Below are 22,840 nucleotides of genomic sequence, written 5' to 3' on the forward strand. Positions count from 1 at the left end.
CAACTGTTGGGGAGCATGATTCGATGGAGGAAGGTGCAGCATTCACACAAACAGGGATTTGGCGGGACCAGAGGGTGTATTCCCTAGACTTATGCAGGCCAAGGAAACCGGGGGCTTTCACATTATAATGAGAAACATAAGTAGTGCAAAAAGAGAGCAAAACTAGTGAGGTTCGTGGGTTCATAGTCCATTCCGAAACCTGATCAAGAGGAAGAAGCTGTTCTTAAAACTTGAAGTATTGCCTTGAAGGCTCCTGCACCTCTTCTCAGATGGTCGTAATGAAAAGAGGGCATGTCCTAGGTACTAGAAGTCCTTGATGATGGATGCTGCCTTTTAGAGATGTACTTTTGAAGATGTACTTGATGGTGGGGAGACATGTACCTATTGATGGATCTGGCTGAGTTTAAAACCCTCTGCAGCTTTATCTGATCCTGTGCAGTGGCTCTTCTGTACCAGAGGGTGATGCAACCAGCTAGAATGCTGTTCATGATACATCTGTACTAATTTGTTACGAGTTTGGTGAGATACAAGTCTCCTCAAATTCTTAATGAAATATAGCTGCTGGTATGTTATCTTTGTAATTGCATCAATATGTTAAGGCCCTGGATAGGTCTTCAATGATGTTAACATCCAGGAACTTGAAACCACTCACTCTTGACCCCTTCGGGATCAATAAAGTATGTCTGTCTGTCTGTCTTCCCCTGACCACTCAATAAGCACTGGTGTCCCCTCTACTTTCTCTTCTTGAAGTCCACAATCAATTCCTTGGTCTTGCTAATGTTGAGTGGAAGGTTGTTGTTGCAACACCACCCATCCAGCGAACTATCTCACTCCTATACTAACAGAAGATTTTCAAATACTACCCATTTTTCCCAACAGTGCCTATAAAACACCTCCCCTTGGAAATTTTCAATGTTTTATTGTTTTACATAATTGAATCACTGTGTATTTAGTTTGGCTTTTTTTGGACACTGATCAACTGAAAAAGATTCTTTCATGTCAAAGTGAAAACAGATTTCGACAAAATGATCTAAATTACAAATATTGAATACCGAATAACTAATTGCATAAGTACTCGACCCCTTTAATATAACACACCAAGTCACTGGTGTAGCCAATAGGGTTTTAGAAGTCACATAATTAGTTAAATGGAGATCACATGTGCAGTCAAGTGTTTCAATTGACTGTAGTAAAAATACATGAAGGTCCAACTGCTGTTGAGTCAGTATCCTGGCAAAAACTACACCATGAAAACAAAACGTTCCAAGCAACTCCACGGAAAGACTATTGTAAAGTACAAGTCAGGAGATGGACACTGAAGATTTCCAAGTCACTGAACATCCCTTGGAGTACAGTTAAGTCAATCATCAAGAAATGGAAAGAATATGACAGAGTTGTAAATCTGCCTAGAGCAGGCCATCCTCAAAAACTGAGTGACCGTGCAAGAAGGTGACTAGTGAGGGGAGACCACCAAGAGACTTATGACAACTCTGGAGAAGTCGCAAGCTCCAGTGGCCATGATGGGAGAGACTGCGCATGCAATAAATGCTGCCCAGGTGCTTCACCAGTTGCAGCTTTATGGGACCGTGCCAAAGAGAAAGCCACTGTTGGAAAAAAAGCCCACATGACATCTCAGCTAGGGTTTGTCAGAAGACGTGGGAGACTCTGAAGTCAGTTGGAAAAAGTTTCTATGGTCTGATGACACCAAAATTGAGCTCTTTGGCCATCAGACTAAATGCTATGTTTGCCATAAACCAAACATCGCACATCATCAAAAACACACCATTCCTACAGTGAAGCATGGTGGCGGCTGCATCATGTTGTAGGGATGCTTCATTGCAGCAGGCCCTAGAACGCTTGTGATGGAAGAAGGTAAAATTAATGCAGCAAATATAGGGAAATCCTGCAGGAAAACCTGATGCAGTCTGCAAGAGAACTGCAACTTGGGAGAAGATCTGTTTTCCAAGCAAGACAATGACCCCAAGCATAAAGCCAAAGCTATAGAAGAATGGCTTAAAAACAACAAATTTAATGTCCTAGAGTGGACAAGTCAGAATCCAGACATCAAGCCAATTGAGAATTTGTGGCTGGACCTGTAAAGGGCAGTTCACTCATTATCCCTATGCAATCTGACAGAAATTGAGCAGTTTTGTAATGAAGAATGGGGGAAAATTGCAGTGTCCAGATGTGCAAAGCTGATAGAGACCTATACACACAGACTGAAGGCTGTAACTGCTGCCAAAGGTGAGTAATTATGCAATCAATTATTTTGTGTTTAATTTAGACCAATTTGTAGAAATTTGTTTTCACTTTGATACAAGAGTCTTTTCTGTTGATCAGAGTCAAAAAAGCCAAATTTAATGCACTGTGATTCAATGGTGTAAAACAAAAAAACATAAAAACTTCCAAGGGTTGGAATACTTTTTATAAGCACTGTATATTACATTTCCTCCGAAATGTATTAAAGGACTGGATTACTTCACTGTAGAATTTACAGTTTTTTCAGCTATCTTTTAGAATAATAGTTATTATTTCTAGTCTTGGCTCAACATTTTAACCTAATCTTATAAAGGATAAAGACATCATTGGCCAAGCCATCATAGATTGCCCCTGAACTGAACGGCTGGTAGGCTACTACAGAGAACAATTAAATGACATTCACATTGGTACAGTTGCAAGAAAAAGATTGTGAACCCTTTGCAGTAACCAGGTTTTCTGCATTAATTACTCAGATGAAGATCAGACCACATTTTATGAATAAACAAACACAATCTGCCTAAACTAATAATACACAAGCAATTGTACTTTTCATGCCTTCATTGAACACATTGTTTAATCATTCACCATCCAGGCTGGAAAAACCCCTTGTATTTCATAACTGGTAGAACTTCCTTTAACAGCAATAACCTCTACCAAATGTTTCCTGTAGCTGCTGGTCAGACTTGCATAGAGGCGAGGAGGAAATTCTGATCATTCATCCATATAAAACACTTCCAGCTCATCAATATTTCTGGGATACCTTGCATGAACAACCCTCTTCAGGTAACGACACAGCATCCCAATTGGACTAAGGTCCGGACTCTAACTTGGCCATTGCAAAACACAAATTTTCTTCTTTTTAAACTATCCTGCTGTTGATTTACTTTTGTGTTTCTGATCATTGCCACGTTGCATCATCCAACTTCTATTAACCTTCAGGTGTAGGACTGCTATCCTGACATTCTCTTGTAAAACGTCTTGATACAATTTTGAATTCATTGTTCCATCAACAATTGGAAGCTGTCCAGGCCCTGAGGCAGCAAAGCAGCCCCAAACCACGATGCTCCTTCCACCATGTTGCATCACAGTTAGGATGAGGTTTGGTGTTGGTGTGCATTGCCCTTTTCCTCCAAAAACAGCAATGTGCATTTCTGCCAAGAAGTTCAACTTTTGTCTCATCTGTCCACAGAAGTATTGTAGAGCATCCAGGTGGTCTTCTGTAAACCTGTGATGTGCAGCAATGTTTTTTTGGGGAGCAGTCATTTCCTCCATGGTGTCCTTCCACGACCACCATTCCTGTTCAGTGTTTTTCTTATTGTGGACGCATGAACAGAGACTTTAGAAAGTTCTGGAAACTTCTGCAGGTCTTTTGCTGTTACCCTTGGGTTCTTTTCACCTCCTTCAGCATTGTACATTGTGCTCTTGGTGTGATCTTTGCAGGACGCCCACTCCTAGGGAGGGTAGCAGCAGTACTGAATTTCCTCCATTTGTAAACAATTCCTCTTACTGTGTACTGATGAACACTCAGGTCTTTAGAAATGCCTTAGAAGCCCTTTCTAGCTTCATGCATCTTTGCAGTTCTTCTAAGGTCCTTTGAAAGTAGTTTTGATCAAGACATGGTGCACATAAACAGATCTTTCTTGAGAAGAGTTTGCTGTCAGTAACCGGACTTTGTATGTCTTTTTTTATAGGGCAGGGCACCTCTACAACTCACACCTCCAATCTCATTTCATTGAGTGGAGCATCCAACTCCAAATAGATTTTGTAGAATGCATTACCCCAAAGGTTCATATACTCTTTTGAACCTAGACTGATTGTTTAAATGGTATACTCAGTATTGACAAGAAATAGAACTGTTAGTGTGTTATTAGTTTAAGCATTATTGTGTTTGTCTATTATTTTGACTTAGATGAAGATCAGCCTACATTTTATGAGTAATTAATGCAGAAAACCAGGTAATTGCAAAGTGTCTACAGACCTTTTTTTGCAACCGTATGTCTTGAGTCAAATACAGGCAAGGCACACATTAATGAATCAGACGAGTTTTTTTTGTAACAAGCCACTAAACTTCATGATCTCCTTCACCGATGCCATATTTTTGCTCTAACTTTATACAAACTTAATTTCCCCATCTGCTGTGGTGAGGCTTAACCTTGTGCTTTCAGAACAATAGGCAAGTCTGGATACCTGTGCAATAACAATGATCAGGTGACAGCCTTCCTAGTGACCCTGTAGCACTGTTGCCCCTGCTGAATGCAATGAATTCATGGTTATGTTGGAGATAACCAAATCAGCAACTTTTCTATTTCAGCACTTGAGCCATCAATCAGTGCTGTGAAACTAATCTCACTGTCATGCTGCAAAAATCACAGAAACAGAGGCGATGGGGATAACTGCCATTGACACTTACCCGCCAGTTATGATGGCGCCTAGGTCCTGCTCCCCCAAAGCTGTACTTAGGCTTGGCACCTATGCCCATAGTATCAAAATTAACTTCCCTTCTCTGGAAGGTACAGGAGACAGAGGCTGAAAAGAGAGGTGGTGGCCACCTAGACAGTAAGTGGGAAAAATGTGTTTATATTTGAATGGGCAGAACTTAGAGAAAACTGGATTATTCAATACATAATTGTGGTAATGAGCAAGATGTATCGCAAATATAAAGGGAATTTTTTGTAGAAAAATAGAAAGAGATTTATGAATTCTAGTGATGCCTTTGTTTAAAAAGCTGGGTAAAATATCATTTCTTTTCCTAAAATGAAAATTTGAAAATAGAAGGCTCTCCAAAATCTCCTGTACTTTCAAAAGATTGCTTAGTTTATTACTCTGAATCTCCTTAAAAGCTCATGATTCACCTTGAATGCCTATGATATTAAATATCTAAATCTATTTCCACCTATCAGTGGCTCAACATTGGCAAGAAATTATATTGTTACAAGTGGCCAATAACATGGGTTTGTCAAATTATAAAGATTAATAATTCAGTTAAATGTAGCTCAATTCTAATCTAAACAGATATAAATGCAACAGAAATTGGTATCTCCTATATATCTTTATACTATGAAAGATAACCAATGTCTGGAAAAGAACCACTGTATAAGCTATATGAGCTTTGGACAATATACCAAATTGCATGCACAAGCCATTGCAAAAATGACAAATTGTACTCACTGTCAGTCCTTCTCCTTGGAGAGCCTGTAGAATAAAGTTACTCACTACTCTGCCATCATTCATATGCATGCGTGGACCAAATGTATTGAATATTCGAGCAACCCGAACTTCTACTCCTTCCTGCAATATTGATATGGAAAACATGCTTTAATATTATCAAGAAATAAAAATATAAATGTACAAGTTGGGCAAAAATATTTAAATCTATATTAATCTAAACAATCATAATATTATTAATTACACAGCATTGCAAAATTGCCACTCACCTGAACATGAAGGGTTGAAGGATATTATATAACTAACTGAAACTGGTGTCCATAAGCAATATTTAAAATGTTATAAAAATGAAACATGCAATTAACAGATCATACAGACCTCTGTACAGTTAACATAGATCAAAGTGATATTTCAAATCATAGAACACATACATCAGATATGGACTCCAAATACATAAGTATTTTCAAAATATCACTCACAATGTGTCACATTTCTAAGTTACAGGACTATCTAAATTGTAAAGTTTAGCAAAAGTAATCAATGTATATCCGAGGTATATACTAACCTGCTTCATATAGGCATAACACATTGTTTCAGCCACTCTCTTCCCCTCATCATAGCAAGCTCTTGGTCCAATTGGATTTACATGACCCCAGTAATCTTCACGTTGTGGATGAACTTCTGGATCTTTATTGATTAAAAAAAATACTATTAACTGAAAATAGATTAACCATTACATTTTATAAAATTCTGTCAGGGACATTGAAATGTATTTTTCTACTTGACTAGCCCAGATACTATGAAAGAGGTTGTAAGAGCTATAATTTTTGTCAATACATACTACAATAATTTTCAATTTGAATTGGACACTAGCAAAAGTACGTATTTGGGCAACTCATAGTCCTTAGCTAAATTCAAACAAACTACCTTTACATACAATGTGCAATACATCTGTAAGGGTCACAGAGATAAGAACTGCATTCTACCTACATAACTTTTACACACATTGTGGTCCATAATACAAGTGCCGAAGTCATATCAAATCAAGTCTTCCTCCATTGTTCTAAAAGTGGAAACAAACAACCCAGCTAACAAATTAGGTACGAAAAGAAGTGGGAATTCAATTTAAACTTAAGGATAGAGCATCAATTATGCACAGAATGGAAATAAAACCAGAAGCATTTGTCCATTCCAAGGCAGGATGATGATAAATCTTAACATTTCACACTAACTACCTTGACAGCCAGCAGGTGTATAACTAAATTCTGGTCTGGTGGAGATAAAGACCATCTCTGCTCTAAGATCATATATTATAAATCCATCCCATTGGTTATTACCATTGTGATTTGCATTCATAAGGGAGTACTACTTTAACTTGTAGATTAAATACTCGTCATAGCCACAAAAAATGCAGATGGGGGGTGGGGGGAGAGAGAGAACAAATTCACACAAAATCAGAGCCAGGACAATAATTTATTTCTTCATTTCCACTGTTATCCAAGAATTCATTTTCACTAATGCAGATGAATGATTGATGGGTGGGGTCAAGAGGAATACAATGTTGGAGATTGTGCATGGGTACCCAGCTTTGCTGCAATCCTTATGCAAGTAAACTGACATTTAATTTCAAGATTCTTGTTCTTTGCTGCACCTCTCATTCCTTATCATTTACTTAGGACAACTCATTCCCACTTATTCTATAGTGCCTCCTCTGATAACAAAACCATGCAATCATTGGCAACACACACAAAATGCTAGAGGAACTCAGCAGGTCAGTCAATATCTATGGAAATGAGTAACAGTTGATGTTTCAGACTGAGACCCTATTTCAGGACTCAATCATCATGCAATAATCAACATTGCAAAACTGTACAGGTGGTAGAATTTTTAATTTCAGTTTGCAATTAATTAGATGTTTTAAATTTAGTACCTACGCTTAAGCTTGACTTGTAGTTGACTGGCTTGAACCTGACACTCTCAATCATTGTCCAAGATATTATCACTGATCTAAAGGATGTTAGAATCATTTTCACGTTAAATAATAATGTAAGTAAATATAAGATAATTGAATATTCCACTTAGAAGTCTTATTAAAAATGGAAGATAGTCAAAGGCCTCAACGGCTCCAATGACACTGCGCTACCTCAGAATCAGATTTTCTATCACTGACTTAAATGATGTAGAATTTGTTGTTCTGCAGCAGTGGTATAGGCAAGACAAAATTATTACAAGTTACAAAAATGAACAGTGTAAAGAAAAATGAGTAAAGAGATAGTGTTCAGAAATTTGATGGCAGAGGGGAAATGTAGTTTCTTAATTGCTGAGTGTGGGTCTTCAAGTTCCTGTACCTTCTCCTCAATGATAGTAAAGAGAAGAGGTCACATCCCGGATGGCGAGGGTTCTTAGTGATAGACATCGCCTTCTAGATAGATAGATAGATAGATAGATAGATACTTTATTCATCCCCATGGGGAAATTCAACTTTTTTTCCAATGTCCCATACACTTGTTGTAGCAAAACTAATTACATACAATACTTACTCAGTAAAAAATATGATATACATCTAAATCACTATCTCAAAAAGCATTAATAATAGCTTTTAAAAAGTTCTTAAGTCCTGGCGGTAGAATTGTAAAGCCTAATGGCATTGGGGAGTATTGACCTCTTCATCCTGTCTGAGGAGCATTGCATCGATAGTAACCTGTCGCTGAAACTGCTTCTCTGTCTCTGGATGGTGCTATGTAGAGGATGTTCAGAGTTATCCATAATTGACCGTAGCCTACTCAGCACCCTTCGCTCAGCTACCGATGTTAAACTCTCCAGTACTTTGCCCACGACAGAGCCCGCCTTCCTTACCAGCTTATTAAGACGTGAGGCGTCCCTCTTCTTAATGCTTCCTCCCCAACACGCCACCACAAAGAAGAGGGCGCTCTCCACAACTGACCTATAGAACATCTTCAGCATCTCACTACAGACATTGAATGACGCCAACCTTCTAAGGAAGTACAGTCGACTCTGTGCCTTCCTGCACAAGGCATCTGTGTTGGCAGTCCAGTCTAGCTTCTCGTCTAACTGTACTCCCAGATACTTGTAGGTCTTAACCTGCTCCACACATTCTCCATTAATGATCACTGGCTCCATATGAGGCCTAGATCTCCTAAAGTCCACCACCATCTCCTTGGTCTTGGTGATATTGAGACGCAGGTAGTTTGAGTTGCACCATATCACAAAGTCCTGTATCAGTTTCCTATACTCCTCCTCCTGTCCATTCCTGACACACCCCACTATGGCCGTGTCATCAGCGAACTTCTGCACATAGCAGGACTCCGAGTTATATTGGAAGTCTGATGTGTACAGGATGAACAGGACCGGAGAGAGTACGGTTCCCTGCGGCGCTCCTGTGCTGCTGACCACCGTGTCAGACCTACAGTCTCCCAACTGCACATACTGAGGTCTATCTGTCAAGTAGTCCACTATCCAATCCACCATGTGAGAGTCTACTCCCATCTCCGTTAGTTTGTGCCTTAAGATCTTGGGCTGGATGGTGTTAAAGGCACTAGAGAAGTCAAGGAATGTAATCCTCAACAGCACAACTGACCCCATCTAGGTGAGAGAGTGATTTGTGCAGCAAATACGTGATAGCATCCTCCACTCCCACCTTCTCCTTATACGCAAACTGAAGAGGATCCTGGGCGTGCCTGGTTTGTGGCCTCAGATTCTGTATTATCAGCCGCTCCATGGTCTTCATCACGTGCGACGTCAAAGCAACAGGTCTGAAGTCATTCAACTCCTTTGGTTGTGGTTTCTTCGGTACCGGGACAATACAGGATGTTTTCCACTGTCTGGGTACTCTTCTCTGCTCCAGGCTCATGCTGAAGATGCGCTGCAGTGGTTCTCCCAGCTCAGTCGCACAGGCCCTCAGTAATCGTGGGGAAACTCCATCCGGTCCAGCCGCCTTGCTGGTACAGATCTTCCTCAGTTGACCTTCCACCTGTGCAGCCGTAATCCTGGGCGTGGGCTCACAGGTCTCCTGTGAGTGGCTATTTTCCTGTGAGGGAAGTAAGCCTGGTGTGGATTTCTGCGGTGAGGATGAGATTGAGCTGTCGAACCTGTTGAAGAAGTTGTTCAGCTGGTTCGCTTTCTCCACATCTCCACTTATGTTCGCCCCCCGCTTTGCACCGCATCCGGTGATGATCTTCATCCCATCCCACACCTCCTTCATGCTTTTTTTCTGCAGCTTTTGTTCTAGCTTCCTCCTATACTGCTCCTTTGCCCCCCTTATCTGTACTCTGAGTTCCTTCTGAACTCTTCTAAGCTCCAACCGATCACCATCTTTAAAGGCCCTCTTCTTCTGGTTTAGGAGGCCTTTGATGTGACTAGTGATCCAGGGCTTATTATTGGGATAGCAAGAGCCAATGGCTCTTAAAGATGTCCTGAATGATGGGGTAGGCTGTGCTCATGATGGAGCCAGCTGACTGTAACAACTCTCTGCAGCCTCTTCTGATTCTGTGCATTGAAGTCTCCATACCAGGCTGTTATGCAACCATCGCTCCACCACGCATCTATAGAAATTTCTAAGTCTTTGGTGACATACCAAATCTCCTCAAAATCCTAACAAAGTAGACAGCATGCCTTCTTTATGATTGCTCAATGTGTTGGGCCAGGATAGATCCTCCAAGATGTTGATGCCCAGGTACTTGCACCCTTTCCACTGCTGACTCCTAATGGATTAGGCTGTTTAATTGCTATCTTTTTTGCAGCTTAACCAATTACCTGCTAGTCTTTTTATAACTACGTACTTATATACATGTAACTGTTTAGTAAGTTTCCTAGTGGTCACTGTATGTATATACAGGTTTCCCCCGCTATCCGAAGGTAGAGCGTTCCTATGAAACAGTTCATAAGTCGGAATGTCGTAAAGTGAAGAAGCAATTACCTTTTATTTATATGGGAAAAATTTGTGTGTTCGCAGACCCAAAAAATAACCTACCAAATCATGCCAAATAACACAAAACCTAAAATAATAGTAATATATAGTAAAAGCAGGAATGATCTGATAAATACACAGCCTATATGAAGTAGGAATACTTTTCTGCAATCATTGCAGCGCTGTCCACCGCAGAGAAAATCTCACGCAAGCGCTCTCAGCAGAAACACGCGGCGCAAGCGCTCTTGGCAGAAGCGCTCTTTCCAGTAACCCTTAAGCTATGAAGCTGCCAAATCATACCAAATAACACATAAAAATACACATCCTATATAAAGTAGAAATAATCTATGTACAGTGTAGTTTCACTTACTGGAATCGGGAAGACAGTAAGCACACTGATGGTGTGTTAGGCTGAGTCGGAGGTTGAGGTGGTGGAAGACTGGGATGTCATCTCATCATTGTCTGTCCCCATCAGGGTAGGCAGGTCACCTATGTCTGCCTGCCTCGATGCCGAAGGTCGAGGTTCGTCGTCTGCTGTGGCAGATGTGGAAGGCTTGCAAAACAACAGTATGCTTGACTGCTTAGCCTCGCGCATTTTTCTATCATACAGTTCTTTGTAAGCACTCAAACCATCCTGCAAACCTGCCCTAAACCTACGTACCATTTCAAAATTAATGTCATACTTTTCTGCAATCATTGCAGCGTTGTCAATCGCAGTGAAAATCTCACGCAATTGCTTCATGTACAGTTCCTGGACGACTTCACTTTCGGGCCGTTCGCTACTGCGTTCGGTTTCAATTGTTATCCTTTCCTCTTCATCTGTCAGTTCTTGGTCATGGGATGCCAAAACCTCTTCAACATCATTTTTGTCAACTTCCACAAACCCAGCCTCCTTAGCCAAACTCACTATGTCCTTACTTCATTCACCACTATCGAAACGCTTAATTATGTCTAGTTTTACACTAAGTGTAACACTCTTGCGTGCTATTTTAGGCTTTTCCGATACCTTAGAACTCATCTTGCTGACGGATGCACAAAATAAATTGACATAAAGCACAGATGCTCACAGGCACGTGTTTAAGCAATGCCGGCTAGAATGCAGTTCCAGGGGAGGAGCTTGGCTGCCCGGCATGCGCTGCCTTTTTTCATAACAGTGAGGTGTCGTAAAGTGAACATTCGAAAAACGGGGGACACCTGTATAGTTGTAACCCCCTTTGTGGTTACATCTAAATCATTCTGGAAAGCTCTGGAAGCTTCTCTGGTGCTGCGTTATTTGAATAAGGGCTATCTGATTGGTTGACTCTTATCTGCAAATTTGAATGCAAGGTTTATTTTCTAGGGAGCATAAACAAAGCTCACCATGTGGCGACACCATCAATTTTCTTTCTTTTGCTTCTCTTGCCCTTCATTTACTAGACTAGACCTAGTTTTAAAAATTTTCTTTGTTCTATTAATGCTTAATAAAACAATAGTGAAGCAACAAGATTTGTACCACCTTTCTGCCTTCCAAAATAAGCTTTGATTTAAAATAGAATCCAACAATTTTGGCATAGTTAACAAAACAACGGTTGTGAAGTTTTAAGGACTTGGACTCACAAATGAAATGGAAATTTTCAGGGCCTAAACTAAATGGAAGGTAAATGCTTCCTCTCTATTTCCAAATTATCTGAGAGGAAATCTAGTTTTGGCATCAGTACATAATTGGATGGAAGTTAGAAGTGAGGAACTACAACACTGCTAATTTAAAAAAGCAGATCTGAAAAAATCAAGACGAGCACTGAAATTAATATCGGGCTGGGTGAAGGTAGATTGCAGAAGTAATTGGATACATGCCAGCCACTGCAGGTGAGCAAAAGTGGTACTTCACGAGGACAATAAGCACAGTGGTTAACATGCTAGAAAACTCTGACAGTGTCTACATTGCTGGATACAGTGCGCAAATCGTGAACCAATCAGAAGGCTTAGAACAAGTTCACAACTATTGTTCATTATGAAGTTTATTCAAGTATTATTTGTTGTGGCTACGTTTTTGCCAATTTCCCTGACTTGCAATGAGTACAAATATTCATACTGTTATGCTTTATCATAGCTTCCATCTTTTTTACTTATATCAGCCGTCATTAATAAAATAGTTCAAACTCCTGCAAGTGTGCCTACCCAATTATCTAACAATGATATAATCTTGTAAATATTTTGAAGAACATATAGCCTTTGATATTTCCATAACTTGGGTAGTTGTTGATTATTTTCCTACTGGTCACAATACTTATGTGCAGTAGTTTGGTGTGTCCCCTCATGGTTACATTTGTATCATTCTGGAAGCTTCTCTGGTGCTTCATTATTTGAAATGGGGTTATTTGATTGGCTTTTATCTGCAAATTTGAATAGAATATTTCTCATCTATGGTGTATAAAAAAAATTGACCATGTGGTAATGTTATTATTTCTTTCTCCCTTCACTTACTAGACTTCCATCACTGTCCGTTTTTCAATTTTCATTGTTCAACTAATGCATAATCAAGCATCTTTCCCCTTCCTCCTCAGTTCTGCAGAAGGGTCTCAGCTCAAAGCGTTGTCCATATATTCATTTCCATAGATGCCGAGTTTCTCCAGTATTTTGTGTGTGTTGCTTTTGATTTTGTTAGTGTTGTGTTCCTGGGAAAACATGCTGAGCTCTTAGTAATGTACATTAGAAACACAAGAATAAAAAATAACAACAAGAGTGGGTTATCTGGATCATTGAGCCTTCTCCATTATTCAATAAAATCCTGTCTGATCTGGTCATGGACTCGACTCCACGTATCTGTCTTTTCCCCATAATCTTTAATTGCCCTGCTATTTAAAAATCTATGTAACTATGCAATAAGCATATCTGATGAGGTAGCCTCTGTTACGCCTGTGCCCCCTCCTTTTTGAGAATCGCAAGATCGCTATTAATTCAGGTCAGGAGACCCAGGAAATGAGAGAGAGACATTTGGAATGTTTGGCCCTTCGGCGATACAAAGCAACGGGAAACGGCCATTGTCTCTTGGAGACGGAATTGTGTATTAAAATACTGTGCTTCGTGGAAGCCCTCGGGCGACGTGGGCTGGTTGGGGGGATTGACATCTGAGACCCCGTGAGTGGGGATAAAAGAGGGTCTGTGGGAACAGCCCCTCAGACGCACCAGAAGAAACACTAGAAATCCTGTAACAGCGTAATAGCGAAAGCCGGTGGAAGCCACGTGCATCCTTTTCAACTTGCCTCGGAATTGGTGAGCCTTGCCACAGAAAAACGGCTTTAGCTAACAACAAAGGAGAACTTGGCCCCCAACGACTCTCGAAGGATTGACATCATAAAAGGAATGGACAAGTTTTAATCCGTCTCTCTCTCCAACCAAAAGCTGCAGCTTGAATGAACTAAAGTGACTTTTATATTTCCATCGGACAATACATTATCCCCTAGACAATGATAGTTATTTCTTATTGATTATTATTATACCTGCACTTTTAGATTTAGTATTGACGACGCATATTATATGTATGTTTGCATTGATATTATTTTTGTGTATTTTTATCAATAAATACCGTTAAAAATAGTACCATCAGACTTCAACGGACCTCTCTATCTTTGCTGGTAAGTGACCCAGTTACGGGGTATGTAATACCTCTAAATGCTTCAATGGGCAGAGAGTTCCACAGATTCACTACTCTCTGGGAAAAGTAATTTCACTTCATCCCTGTCCTAAACCTATTCCTCCAAATCTTGAGGCTATGCCCCCTGGTTCTAGTCTCATTTATCAGTGGAAACATCTTTCCATCCTTTCCATAATTTTATATATTCCTATAAGATGCTCTTTAAACTTCTGAATACCAGCAATACAGCCCCAGACAACTCAATTGCTCTTCACAAGTAATCCCTGATCTCTAGACACAACCTCGTGAACTTACACTTCACTGTCTCTAAAGGTAGGATGTCTTTCCTCAAGTAAGAACAGAACTCCACGAAGTACTCCAGGTGCGGCTTCACCAGTACCACGTACACTTGCAGCATAACCAATCTGTTCTTAATTTCAACCCCTCTAACAAAGGAGGCTAATATTCCATTTGTCTTCTTGATGTGTTGCACCTGTAAGCAATCTTTTGCTATTCATGCACAAGCACTCCAAAGTTCCTCACAAAAGCATGCTGCAATCTTCCAACATTTAAATAATCTAACCTCAAATTTATCAAGGCTGTATTATATCTGACAACCTTTGCCCACTCATTTAACCTATCTATATCTTTCTGCAGACTTTGCACATCCTCTTTCTCTGCACAATTTGCTTTTTCACTCAATTTAGTGTTATCAGCAAACTTAAATACGTTACACTCAGCCCCCTCTTCCAAATTATTAATAAATATCGTGAACAGTGGCAGGCCCAGCATTGCCACCAGTGCCACTCCACTCACCACTGAGAAGCACCTATTTATCCATTGTCTGGTCTCTGGAGGTGCAATTTTTTTGTATGCAGTTTGTTTTGCATGAACATCACTTCTTGTATATAAAACTTTCTTTATCACTTCCGGCATGGGTTAATTTGAATTTCAACTTGATGCACATGATAGAAAGACACCCACCTCCATCAACTCTTTATTTGCCCTTGAAACAGCAATATCTGAGTCTTCAGTTTTGTTATTATCGATAAACATTTAGTAATATATTTTAAAGTATTATGTTTATTGCTGGTTGTTAAGAGATCACTGTGCCAAGAGTTTAAACTCATTTACACAACATAGTTATGGAGTGTTGTGAGTGAGAAAGCGCACAAAAGAGAATAACCTTGGTTAACACCGATTGCAAGAATAGTATATTCAGGTGCACAGCGATTCTGTATTGAACTTAACATGTTCTTAACAAGTTTCACAAGCAAGATCTAATTAAAAACCCTTAAGGAAGCTTCGGATCTCAGGTGATTCTTGAGAAGGTGCTTAACTCTCTGCATAGCTATGCATATCCACACTGTGAGGGCTACAGAGTGAAAAGATAACTCCCCTTCAAAGGTGTCACCCAGACTTCAGACGCATCTGAATGCTGTACACAATGTCAGCTTCCGACCTGAGTAGCGCTGATCGCGAAGACCTGGAAGACAGGTCAGAATATGGCGGATCGATCGTGTCATTGTAATGCTCAAAGTAATTTACAATAAGAATAGCAACAGCACGAGCTTGCTCCAGAGCCGAAGTGGCAAGAATGAGAGCAGCTTATGCTAAACACCATGTTGTGGTGTAAATGGAGAAAGCTTGTATAGGCATGGAGAGCACCTGCAAACGCTATGTTAGATGCACTCAAGGAAGACTGTGAAGCTGAAGCTGCCTTAACAGAGGCAATGGTATACGGAGCAGTAGCTGACTTAGACAGTGCCGAGTCTATAACCAGAATCAGTCATGCTATAACATCACAACAGCCAATGCAGCTTACTAAAGAACATGCAAGTCCAAACACATTTTGGCTATAAAAGCATTCCAGCTCTTCAAGAAACGGTCCATACCACAACTTCCCGTTTTGCAGTTTCATCACTGCGAAGACATCAGAAGTTACTATTGATGCCAACCCTATCAGCAGAGGCTGAGCTTACATCCCTCCCAGGACGCACATTTGGCAAATCATTTTCTACAATGCCCTCAATCAGGAGCTGCAGGTGCATTAGATTTGGCTTGGTATCTGGCTCGTTGAGTTGTTCAACAACCAATCTGCAAGTTATCTGTCGTAGAAATCAAGCTTTTACAATGCCAAGGAAGGACTAATTTTCAAACCTAACAAAGAGCTAGACCATCTCTATAAGTGGCTTGATAGGGAGTCACTGCAACATGCTAAACAAGTTAGGGCGATGCAAATAATCCAGCTATGTGTTTGCAAATGCTGTGGCAAAGGCTGGACAAATGTCATGGCTCTCTGGAGGCAATCGAAGAATCTCTGTTCAGCAGACTCAATACTTCTCCAAAGCTCTTCCACAAAGAACCACAGAAGCTACTGGAGCTTGCAGATCTGTTGTTGGGACTGCTGGCCACACAAAAAAAAAACAAGAGGAGAAACCACCAGGCAACATGCAAGAACAGTGGATAGCTGCAGGTTTCAAGTACAAAAGAACACATCATGCCCACTATCCATCATTTTCATTTTTTGTTGAATTCATCCGCCACCATACAGAAATATAAAATGACCCTAGCTTTATGTCCTCAACTTCCAGTAACATGTCATTCAAAAAGAAGTCTTCAGCAAAAACTTATCTTGGGAAAGCAGAACCTCTATCACAGTCAACAAAACTGAAGTAGAAAACCCTGATAGGTAAATCCCTGTGGAAAAGAAACCTCACCCTTAAAGGAAATGTGAGGATTCGGAGAAAAATTACCAGCAGATGGAAGACACTCTCCAATTGAGCTCTCAATATGTATCAAATGTTGTGCTTCAACAACACAACAAACTAAAGACTAAAACTACCGTACACTACACTAAGTACAAAAGTATCCAGCTCATACAGAAAAATTCATTCAGGACCAGCACCTTGGCTACTACTGGTTCCAGCACACCCGCAGCAGAGTATGGCAGGAAGCTAGCTGAGCATCTATCAGATGTAGCTACTTCATCATGCACAGAGGTATGCAGGAAAGGCTTCCAAGGCAAATCTTGCTCTCAATATGTCTAGTCAACATCTACCCGAAAGGACATCCTGAGCAAAATCTAAAGGCATATGTGATATTAGATAATCAGAACAATGTGTCCTTGGCAAAATGACTATACTGTGACACATTCAGTATTCAAAGTTCTATTTTCCCCATACACTCTAAAGACATGTTCTGGAACATCAGAAGTTTCTGGAAGAATAGCCAGTGGATCTGCCACAATAGGAGGGCAAGTCTGCTTACCCTTGCCAACCCTCATTGAGTGCAACCAAAATCCCAACAACAGGGATGAAATCCCAACTCCTAAAGCTGCATGTGGTCATTCACTTCTTAAGGACATCGATGACAAGATTCCCCCACTTGACTCTTGTGCGGAGATTCACCTGTTGCTTGGCAGGGATACCATCTGTGCACATAAGCTATGTGAACAGCCTAATGGTCAGCACGACGCATCCTACACCTAACAATTGGACCTGGGTTGGGTCATGCTGTTTCAAGTTTGCCTTGATGGTGCTTATCAGCCCATTGTCAGCACATTTAGGATTAATATCCTGGAGTACTGGCACCCAAGTCATTTCAGATGCTGTGAGTGTAGAATCTGTACAAGAGAACATTATAGGTAAGCACCTAACATACAGTACTTAACTTTTGCTCAACCAGATTTAGGCAAGCTGGTCTTCTATCACTCGGAAGATGACTGTAAGCTGGGACCTCAATCAAAGATGTCTTCCTTCAGATCCCGAACAAAGAGTTTAGCAAAGATGAGTCACATTGGGTAGTTACTCTCCACGACAACTCCTAGCAAACAACAGGACAGGCTCTTAGTTGACTCATGTTCCTCACTCTCACACTGAGAAAGAAACCAGAAATGAAAGGTCATTATGTGGAGTTCATGCTAAGTTTGCACCTCCACCAAATCTCAACAAAGAAAACTGTTATTTGCCCAGTTTTGGTATTTACCGCCTGCAGAAACTTGCATAAATACGAATTGTCTTTGATTCAAGTGCACAGTTCAAAGGTGTATCACTGAATAATGTGCTCCTGCAAGATCCAGAGCTCAATAACAGTCTGCTTGGGGTCAGTAATGGCAGACATCAAACAAATGCTCCACAGCTTCCTAGTGAGAAAGGATCAAGACTACCTTTGATTCTTGTGGTTTTGTGACCACCAACTGGACAACAAGATTCTGGAGTACCGCATAAGAGTTCACATATTTGGTAACTGTTCCTCACCAGCTGTGGCAATCTATGGCCTTAAGAAGACAGCTATTGAGAGAGAGAAGGAATTTGAAACTGAAGCACGGAGGTACTTGAAGGCAACAAACACTGCTGGATAAAGTGAAGTTGGATTCATCCTGGGCAAAGCAAACCTTACTCCTAAACCAGATCTCACCTCTTTTCTCATTAGACATTACCAGGATCATGTAATCAAAGATTACATTTTCCAAGTGATAATCGTTAAAGACTTTGTAGTAAGACTGTTTTCAAGACCAGTCTGATACTCTCCTTCTTTTGCCAAAGATTTAATGAGATGATCATTTGACTTTTAGTTTCAGTACTTAAGCTTGACATTCTATGGATGCCAGGTAGGAAGTATTCTGGCCTCTGGAGGGGCAGTTTGTTTTGTATGCAGTTTGATATGCATGAACATCACTTACTGAATGTAAGCTGTTTTAATATTTCCTGTGCAGATTAATTTGGATTTCAACTAGAAGCACACAATGGAAAGACATCCAGCTCCACTTATCTTTATTTGCTCTTGAAACAACAATACTTGAGAGTCTTCGGTTTTGTTAATATCAGTAAACATTTAGTAGATTTATTTTGGAGTATTATGTTTATCGCCTATCATTATTAAGATAGCGTTGCACCATGAGTTTACTCTTGTTCATAGGGCATACTTATGGAGTGCTGTGTGTGTGTATTACCCTGGTTAACATTTATTGTGTGATAATTGATAGTACAGGTCCACAATTCCTTATCCAAAATCCTTGGGGCCAGTTGCATTTTGGAATTCAGAATTTTTCAGATTTCAGAATCCATCCTTATTGGTTCCGCAACCCCCCACCCCCCCCCCACGAATACCAAAAAAACATGTATGCTCAAGTCCCTTATTTAACCTGTCTCAGTGCGCAGTGGACTTTAAGACCTGGCAGAGCTCCAGACCTGCGCACATCCTGCCGTATACTTTAAATCATCTCTAGATTACTTATAGTACACAATACAATGTAAATGCTATGTAAGTAGTTGTTATACTGTATTGTTTAGGGAATAATGACAAGAAAAATATTGTATTTCCAACAAAAACATTCAATGAAAATGAAGAATTAATATACAGCTTCAAACCAACCAAATCAAACACATGGTAAATGAGTTATTGGAATAAATGTAGAATGTCACTGTCACTATAAAACTGCAGTAACTTGTCTTTCCATTTCTTTAAATCATATACAGTGGTAGTTCCAACACCATATTCTTCAGTAAGACGCCACAGACACACCACGATCAAGCTTCTGCAATTTCTGCTTCAGAATTTCGGATAAGGGACTGTGGACCTGTATTAGTACATTCAGGCTCGTGAAGATTCTGTATCGATTTAATACGTATTTTACTTAACTTTCTGCAGTTTTACAAGTAAGATCTCATTAAAAACCTTGAACGAACCTTCCATCTCAGGTGATTTTTGAGAAGGTGCTTAACTCAATGCATAGCTTTGTATATACACACTGAGGGAAAAAGATCCATACTCTCTGTCCCCTATTGGTTAACAAATCTTCTATCCATGTTAATAATTACCCTCAATTCCAAGAATCCTTATTTTATGAATAGTTTATTATGCTGCACTTTATTAAATGCCTCCTGGAAATCCAAGAATGCCATATCCACCCGTTTCCACTACATTCATTATATCCTCAAGGAACACAAGTATGTTTGTCAAACAAGTCTTGCCCTTCATGAATCCATGCTATGTCTGCCTAATGGAACTACAGTACTTCTATCCAGATGTATCACTATTTCTTCCTTAATTCTTCGCTTATTCCTTCCCACTCTGCTCATGGACTGTTTTTCCCACTCGCATCAGGGAGGGGGCTATGTAGCATCCACACCAGGACCACCAGAATCAAAAACAGTTACTATCTCCAAGCAGCAAGGCCGATCAACACGTCCACCCAGTAACCCAATGACTTAACAGTTTTGTGTCAGAGTCACTATGTACAGACATTCCTGTACCGAGCTTTACCTTATGTACATATAATGTAATTTAAGTTATCTTATGTATTTATATGTGTTTTTAAAATCGTGTCCTTTCTTTTTTTTGTGTTGCATCAGATCTGTAGTAACAATTAATTCATTCTCCTTTACACTTACATACTGGAAATGACATTCAACAATCTTGACAATAATGATAGCTTCAAGCAATTTCCAGACACAGATGTTAAGCTAACTGGCTTATAGTTAGCTGCTTCTTTTTTTTCAAAAAAAAAAAACCGTGGTATGATATTCATCATCTTCCAATCCGCTGGAACTTGCCCTGAGTTCAGCTAACTTTTGTACATTATCAAAAATCTATCTGCTGCTACCTCCGCCATTTCTTTCAGTACACAGTTGGCCCTTCTTATCCACGGGAGATTGGTTCCGGGAACCCCCGCAGATACCAAAATTCGCAGGTGCTCAAATCTGTTATATAAAGTGGCGTAATATTTGCATATGATCTACGCCATACATGTCAAACTCAAGGCCCGCGGGCCAGTGGAATTATCTTTGGCCCGCGAGATAATATCTAATTACTATTAAAGCTGGCCCCAGTAATCGAAGTGCCTATGGCGTATGATATGGCTAATGCTGAGTTTATTCAGGTACCAGGTTTTCAGGGTTTTTAGTGTTTATTCGGCAGTCTTGCTCGGCAGTCTTCTTCATAAGAAATGGAATTTGTAAAGTGAAACACTGTAGTTATAGCAGAGACTGAGACACATGAGAGCAGGCTGAAAAAACGGAGGCAACGAAAGCTGTGTTCGCACGCGTCCGACTGATCTGGCCCGCATGAAGCTGCATTTTGCTCAATCCGGCCCGTGACCTAAAATGAGTTTGACACCCCTGATCTACGCACATCCTCTCATATACTTTAAATCATCTCTAGATTACTTATAACACCTAATACAATGGAAATGCAATGTAAATAGTTGTTACACTGTCTTATTGACAAGAAAAAGACTGCATGTTCCTCCCGCTCACAATGCAAGCAGCGAATGAACAAGATGTGAGGCGAACAATGATCAAACTAGTAAAACTTATAATACCTGTACAGTAGTTGTTACACTGTCTTATTTAGATAGATAGATACTTTATTCATCCCCATGGGGAAATTCAACATTTTTTCCAATGTCCCATACACTTATTGTAGCAAAACTAATTACAAACAATACTTAACTCAGTATAAATATGATATGCATCTAAAATCACCCTCTCAAAAAGCATTAATAAATAGCTTTTTAAAAGTTCTTAAATAGTTTACTAAAATACATTGAATGGTAACTTAAGCTCAGTCCTAACCCCAGCACTTTAACACATCTTACCCCTGGCGGTTGAATTGTAAAGCCGAATGGCATTGGGGAGTAATGATCTCTTCATCCTGTCTGAGGAGCATTGCATCGATAGCAACCTGCCACTGAAACTGCTTCTCTGTCTCTGGATGGTGCTATGCAGAGGATGTTCAGGGTTTTCCATGATTGACCGTAGCCTACTCAGTGCCCTTCGCTCTGCTACCGATGTCATACTCTCCAGTTCTGTGCCCACGACAGAGCCCGCCTTCCTTACCAGCTTATTAAGATGTGAGGCGTCCCTCTTCTTAATGCTGCCTCCCCAACACGCCACCACAAAGAAGAGGGCGCTCTCCACAACTGACCTATAGAACATCTTCAGCATCTCACTACAAACATTGAATGACGCCAACCTTCTAAGGAAGTACAGTCGACTCTGTGCCTTCCTGCACAAGGCATCTGTGTTGGCAGTCCAGTCTAGCTTCTCGTCTAACTGCACTCCCAGATACTTGTAGGTCTTAACCTGCTCCACACATTCTCCATTAATGATCACTGGCTCCATATGAGGCCTAGATCTCCTAAAGTCCACCACCATCTCCTTGGTCTTTATGGAATAAAGACACTTTGGAGGAGGCTCAATAATACTAAAGTCAGGAACTGTGGAGGTTGAGGGCTGAGGATCTTCATGTGTTGAACGTTGAGACTTCAGAATTGCAGATGCCTTAGTTAGAAACATTGTTATAGGAAGCTGTCTCTTCTTTTTCTTTGCATCATCAAACAAATCTTGCAGTAGTTATCCCTTGGGTGACACGGAGGCTTCGTTCCATCGAAGGATCGTAGTTGAGGATCATATCCTTTAAACTTGCACCTGTTGAAAAACTGCTGCAAATTTTTCAACTGTCCAAATTGATGGCTCTGCCTCCTCTAAATCTTCATCATAATCACCTTCTGTGGAGGCTTTCAGCAGATCTTCGAGTTCCTCGTTGGTAAGGGTTTCTCTATGCTCTTCTATGTGCTCCTCGATCATATCAGAGAAGCCTTCCCCACCAACTTCCCTTGCAACATTCAGGATATCCCTGACTTCTGCATCAATAGTGGGAAAGCCCCTGAAATCATTGACTGTCTCACTCCATAGTGCGTTCCAACATGCATTGACTGTCTCGGGCTTTATGGCGTCTACAGCCTCTGCAATAAGCACAATTGCATCTACAATTGTGAATTTCTTCCATAAATCCATGATGCTGCAGTCAGGGTTAGCATCAAGGGCAGCACGAATCCTCCCGAAGGTGAGGCAGGTGTAAGTCGCCTTAAT

At 40.4% G+C, this 22,840-nt stretch overlaps 1 protein-coding gene across 4 annotated transcripts in view; it reads right to left on the bottom strand.

Moving 5' to 3' along the window:
• uxs1 (UDP-glucuronate decarboxylase 1) overlaps positions 1 to 22,840 on the bottom strand; it is a 101,774-nt gene that overhangs the window by 43,341 nt on the left and 35,593 nt on the right. For all 4 annotated transcript variants that reach the window (XM_073043554.1, XM_073043553.1, XM_073043556.1 and 1 more), the window contains 2 exons: positions 5,990 to 6,111; positions 5,428 to 5,547 (listed from right to left, as the gene is read on the bottom strand). In XM_073043554.1, coding sequence (XP_072899655.1) covers positions 5,428 to 5,547; positions 5,990 to 6,111 — 242 coding nt within the window. The remainder of the gene's footprint in view (positions 1 to 5,427; positions 5,548 to 5,989; positions 6,112 to 22,840) is intronic.

Source organism: Hemitrygon akajei, chromosome 4 (assembly GCF_048418815.1).
Source record: "Hemitrygon akajei chromosome 4, sHemAka1.3, whole genome shotgun sequence".
NCBI classification, from domain to species: domain Eukaryota; kingdom Metazoa; phylum Chordata; class Chondrichthyes; order Myliobatiformes; family Dasyatidae; genus Hemitrygon; species Hemitrygon akajei.